The 5835-nt window shown below is 32.1% G+C and overlaps 1 protein-coding gene across 1 annotated transcript; it reads right to left on the reverse strand.

Annotated features, from left to right (window-relative positions):
* Nucleotides 1-294: 294 nt before the first annotated feature.
* LOC135138477 (ATP-binding cassette sub-family C member 4-like) lies at nt 295-4044 on the reverse strand. The gene is made up of 5 exons (XM_064068450.1): nt 4040-4044; nt 3615-3779; nt 2347-2915; nt 1229-1420; nt 295-1175 (listed from the first exon to the last, which is right to left on the reverse strand). Exons 1-5 carry the CDS (start codon nt 4042-4044, stop codon nt 295-297), a joined length of 1812 nt encoding a protein of 603 aa, XP_063924520.1.
* Nucleotides 4045-5835: the final 1791 nt, after the last annotated feature.

Below are 5835 nucleotides of genomic sequence, written 5' to 3' on the forward strand. Positions count from 1 at the left end.
TAAAAAATATTCCTAGTCTAAATTCTATTCTAGACTTAAATTTACGATCGTCGTTTTGTTTAACAAATTTATGGTAATGTGGTGTTTATATCCTTGTCGCACTGAATTTTCACAATTGCTTTGGGCGTGAACTTAACAAAAATAAGAATTCACTCGCATAAATATCAATTTATGCTAGTGAATTCTTGGAATGCATACACATTAGTCAAGATAACTACAGCCCTCAACACAAAACGAACTCTTGTCTCTTGAGCTTCTATTATTAAGATCAATTTTTTGAGTTTTTGAAGTATTTCATTGTCTCTTAAACAAGTTGCTAAGCATCCCATTTTTTTTCTTCAGCAAACTAGATGGATCACCAGACTCAATAATCACACCTTTATCTACAACTAATACTAGATCAAAATCTAAAATATAACGCAATTTGTGCATAATTGCGATGACTGTACATTCAGCAAAATTTTCTGATATTACTTTTTGTATCAAAGCTTCAGTATCAGAATCGACACTGGCATTACATTCGTCAAAAATTACGATTTTGTTACGCTGAATGAGAGCTCGGCACACACAAATGAGTTGCTTTTCACAAATGCTTAAATTCATGTCAATTCTCTCATCCAAATTTTGAAAGAGTGACAAATTCACGGTTGAAATAGCTTTCCAAATATCATCGTCTGAATGTTGTCCTTTAGGATCAATATTTTCACGTAACGTTCCCGAAAATATAGTAGGTTCTTGTGGAATTACAGATATTTTTGATCTCAGGAAATCCATTGGAAGTGTTTTGATGTCTACGTTGTCAATAAAAATGTTTCCTTCGAAATCGTAAAGTCGGATGAGTGTAGAAATCAACGATGTTTTTCCTGAACCAGTGCTACCAACGATGGCAACCTTTTCTTTATTTTTGATGGAGAAATTTAAATGTTTCAAAACATGGTCTTGGTCGCTCTTGTAAGAAAGGTACACGTCTTTGAATCGTATTTCGCATTCCTTTGGCCAATGTTCTATTACTAAACCATCTTTGTTTTCTTGCTTTTGTTTAGTGTATTCTAAAACTCTTTCTACTGTTATCATTTGGTTCTCAAGTCTAGTCATCATACAATAAAATACTAGCTGTGCACCTGTCAGACTAAATATTTGTGACAAAACAAGTCCAACTTTTCCTGCTGTCATTTCTAAAAAAAATATTGTTAATTAGTATCACTTGGCTTTCAAGATTTCAATTTACTGTCATCTAGTGCTAAAAAAAGGATAATTGCGAAAATAAGGAGAATAATTTGGTCGGCTCCTATCAGAAGAAGATATGCTTTCTCACAACATGCGTACATGTAAGAAGAGGAAGCATACAAATCTTGATGTTGGTCAAATTCTTTTCGTAGTGTGTCTTGAATTCTTGAAGTCCTTATGGTTGTCAGTCCGTCTTAAGTTGCATTGATATACCCAATTACAGGACTTCGTGCTAACATAATAAGAATTATCATTTTAAAGATTTTTATAATTACGCTTACCTAAGAATTCGAGTCGCTTTAAAGCATTCCCAATTTTTAAGTAGAACATTAGTACCAAAACCAAGAATATATTAAGCAGAACACAAGGAATTAGGAATGTTGCATTAACTGTAGCTATGAAGATAATAACTCCAACTATTCCGACAAAATGCTAAAATTCAGGAATATTATAAGCCACTTTATACAATTAACCTATTTACACCAATTAGTTGAAAAAACGTCGAGGGTACTATTTCATCAATGTACAGTATGTCTTCTGAAAATCTATTCAAAATAATTCCTATTCGATTTTTGTCGAAGAATTGCATGAAACTACGAACCACATTAGAGAAAAGTAAATTGTGAAGCTTTTGAGAAGCTTTAGCAGCCAGCACCCAGAAAAAACATGTGTTTAATAGCATTAATATGGTCGTAGTTGAAATAATTATAGGTAGAACAATTAACATTTGGTGACGTTTTTGATTTGCCTCAATATAAATTTGTTTGTCTGTGGCATTGCTAAACAATACTTGTTCTGCATTTATCCTACAAGTACTTGTCAATGAGAGAAAAATCAACTTTTAGTCTTACCAAACGGATTCCATTTTATTGATTAAACTTTTCAAAAATTGAATTAGCCCAGTGATAACTAGGACTAAAACAATTTTGACGATGCCTCCATTTACTTCAATATATTTTCTATAAGCACCGAAGTGTACTTTTCCTTGTACTTTTGTTTCTGTATAGAGTTCTCTTGTCTCTTTAGTTTCTTTAATTAATGGGGTTTCATGATCAAAGTTTTCTTCCGTAGATGACTCTTCTTCGTCCTTTGCTGTATTTTTTTCAATATATTTTATACTTTTAGTTTCCGCATTTCTCGGTGCTTTACTGTGGACTTTTTTACTTTGCACTGTACCATTTTTCAGTGTTATGACATTATCTGACCTATTGACGTATTTTATGGATGAAGTAGCCAAGATCACTATTTTGTCTTTCAAAAATCTTTTAATGCATTGCTCAAATACAAAATCTGCAACAATCGTATCCAAACTAGCCAGACAATCATCTAACAAATATATATCACGTTCTTTATAAACAGCTCGCGCTAAATTTATTCTAGCTTTTTGTCCTTTACTTAAATTAGCTCCTCCGTCAATTACAATAGAAGAATCACCATCAGTTAAAAGTCGCAACTCTTCAAGTAGAGCACAAACTTGTAAAACCTCTAAGTAGCGATTTTCATCATAACTACTTCCAAATAAAATGTTCTGTTTGATGGTCGATGGAAAAAGCCACGGTTCTTGAGATACGTAAGAAATGCTGCCGACGACTTCTAAATCGCCTTCAACATTTTTGTATTCTTTTGTGAGGACTTTTAATACAAGACTTTTACCACTCCCAATAGGTCCTGTTACTGCTGTTATTCCGCTAACAATATTACAATTTTTTAAAGTTATTTGTGTATGGCTATGTCCAGCGTGAATTTTTAAATTCAGTTTAATTCTTGGTGAAGGGTTATTGTCTTCCACGTATGATTCTTCACTCTTAATTCGGAGTGTTTGTCCAATTCGTTTAAATATAGCAATTAATGTAGCTATTTCATGAATTGCTGTTGGAAAATTGGTTTTTAAGCCATGAGAAATAAAAGTTAGACTGTTCATTATAAGAAATAATGTCCCGGCATTTGACTGGATCTTAAACAATATGGATACTGCTACAATTATGTACCACGACGCATTATAAATTGATTCAGAAAGGACTAATTTTATAAAAAGCAGTATATTTACGTTGCGTATATAATGAACTTCTTCACTATAAATAAAGAAAAAAAAACACACATACAATTAGTCATTTGTTTACGTCCTTACTGTCTGATTTTAGCAATTTTCTGTTCATAAGTTTTTTCCCAAAGGTTCATTTTGATGACTTTTATTGCACCCAATGCTTCCTTTATTATTTGATATCTTCCATCAGTTTTCTTCAAAGACTTCAATTTAAATTTACGCACTAGAACTGCAATGCATGCTGAAAAAAATTTAAAAACTAAATGATTATTTGATTTTTGTCTGCTTACTGTTGACAAACATGCTAATAAAAATTATTGTGGGGAGTATAATAAATAACCACCCAATTTCTGAATATAGGACACAACATGCTGCCACGGCGTTAGAAAGATCTCTTAATATGTTGGTTATGTTATATATGGCGTCTTCAAATTCACTCACATCTCTCGTTATCAGATTTATCATCTTGCCATTTTCAACCAATGTCGGGTTAATTTTTAAAACTTGCCTGTAAATTAACGATGTGAATCCAGTACGCAATTTAATGCCAAATTCTGTAAGCCTTAGATGAAAGTTGTATTGGTATACACGTCTGACAACCATCACTACAATCAACAATACTCCATACAAGGTCGCATCAGTTCTACTTAGGTTATTGTGTTGTGTTGTAAAGTATGAAATGAATGTTTTTAGTATTTTTGGTTGCGTCAACCTAAACAAATTATTTTTAAGAGGAAGGTGAAGTTATCAATACGTTGTTGTAAATACGTCATTGTCACAGGGATGACCAAGCTGATTAATATTAAAAGATATTATCTGCCAAAACATTTCCAAAGAAGTCTCGGTATAGATGCCTTATTTTCATCTATTTGTGTCTTCCACTCATATTCTAATTTATCTCCTAATGTTTTTGAGTTATGTTCGGGAAGCACGTCATATATGTCACTTTGAGTTAACTCGGTTCTATAGCTCTTGACGAAAGTATCCTTTGTAAATCTATAATTTAAATTTATTCATATAGTTCAAGTTTTATTTGTCCAATGATTGTTAACTAACATAAAGAATAAATTCAAAAACCAGTTGCTTTTTTTCTCCGGATTAGTGGATTTTTTGTTTGGTTTGTGGTTGTCCATTTTAGTGTCATAAACAATAGTTTCTACAATTTTAAAAAATATATTGTTTGACTCAATTGTTTATGCTCAAGTGAAATTATTTGCTTGACGAAAGTGTGAACAACATTTGAATAAAAGTGTAAACCCATATTCATGTATGCGAATGTCATAATGATAACACTTGAACGTATTAGAAACGCTTTTAAAGATAAAAATAAGATAATGAAGACATAAAAGTCAAAAAATAAATGTACGACTTAAATATCATAGGTATGGGAAAATATGGGACAAATTTTGATAAAAACTTTCTCCAGTGAAAATCAATTATGTCCCAATATTATTGTTTTTTTGAATTAGTTAAATTGTTGTACAATAAAGACAATACAATTTGATTTCAATCATGTAGTCATTCATTAGTTGACCACACTTACTTTTCTCGTCCACATAATTATTATTATAGGAAACAGTTTATACAAATAGGACCGATATTATCACGAATTTCGATGATTAAGAAGAAAACAATATGACACTTGTTAAATACATATAGTCAATATTGCTTCAAGAAAAAAATTTACACTTTAAGTACAATATAAAATATTTCTAAATCATTTTTAAATAAATTTCAAATTTATTTCTGAATATTTAATGAAGAATTGTCATATTCGTTGACGTATTTATAAAAATAACCATTTACGTTTTGTAGTAGTTCATTCGGGGTGCCAAATTCCACAACACAACCATCATCTAAAACCATGATCTTATCCGAATGCATCACACTGTCCAGTCTATGTGCAATTCTTAAAACCGTTGCCTTATGAAATCTCTTATTAATTGTAGCTTGAATTAGTTTGTCGGTGTCCAAGTCAAGAAAGGCAGTTGCTTCGTCAAGAACAATAATTGTGGATTTTTTCAAAATAGCTCTAACTAAACACATTAGTTGTTTCTGTCCCGTACTAAAATTGACACCGGTTTCCGAAAGAGAACTGCTCAAACCAGAGGGTAAATTTGAAACAATCTGTTTTAGATTCACTTCTTCCAGAACACTCCATAACTGGCAGTCCGTGAATTCTTTGAAAGGATCTAAATTTTCGCGTATGGTACCTGAGAAAAGAACAGGATCTTGAGGAACAGTTGCTATTCGAGATCTCAGAGTGCCAAGAGGAACCATTTTTATATCGACGTTGTCTATTAATATTGTTCCTTCGAATTCGTACAAGTGAAAGAGCGCATTTATCAAAGACGATTTTCCAGCACCAGTTCTGCCAACGATTCCTATTTTTTCACCAGCTTGGAATTCCACATCGACGTTTTTGAGGATAAACGGTTTTTCGGGAGAATATCGCATGAAGACTGATTGAAATAGTATTTTGCCTTCTGTAGGCCATGTAGCAAGAGGATTAATTTCATTTTTGTTAATATCTTCAACTGTTAGGTCATCGTATTCCGCAACTC

This window comes from Zophobas morio, unplaced genomic scaffold, assembly GCF_036711695.1.
Source record: "Zophobas morio isolate AGI-343-1 ecotype UQ-CSIRO unplaced genomic scaffold, CSIRO_AGI_Zmor_V1 ptg000030l, whole genome shotgun sequence".
Taxonomy (NCBI): Eukaryota; Metazoa; Arthropoda; class Insecta; order Coleoptera; family Tenebrionidae; genus Zophobas; species Zophobas morio.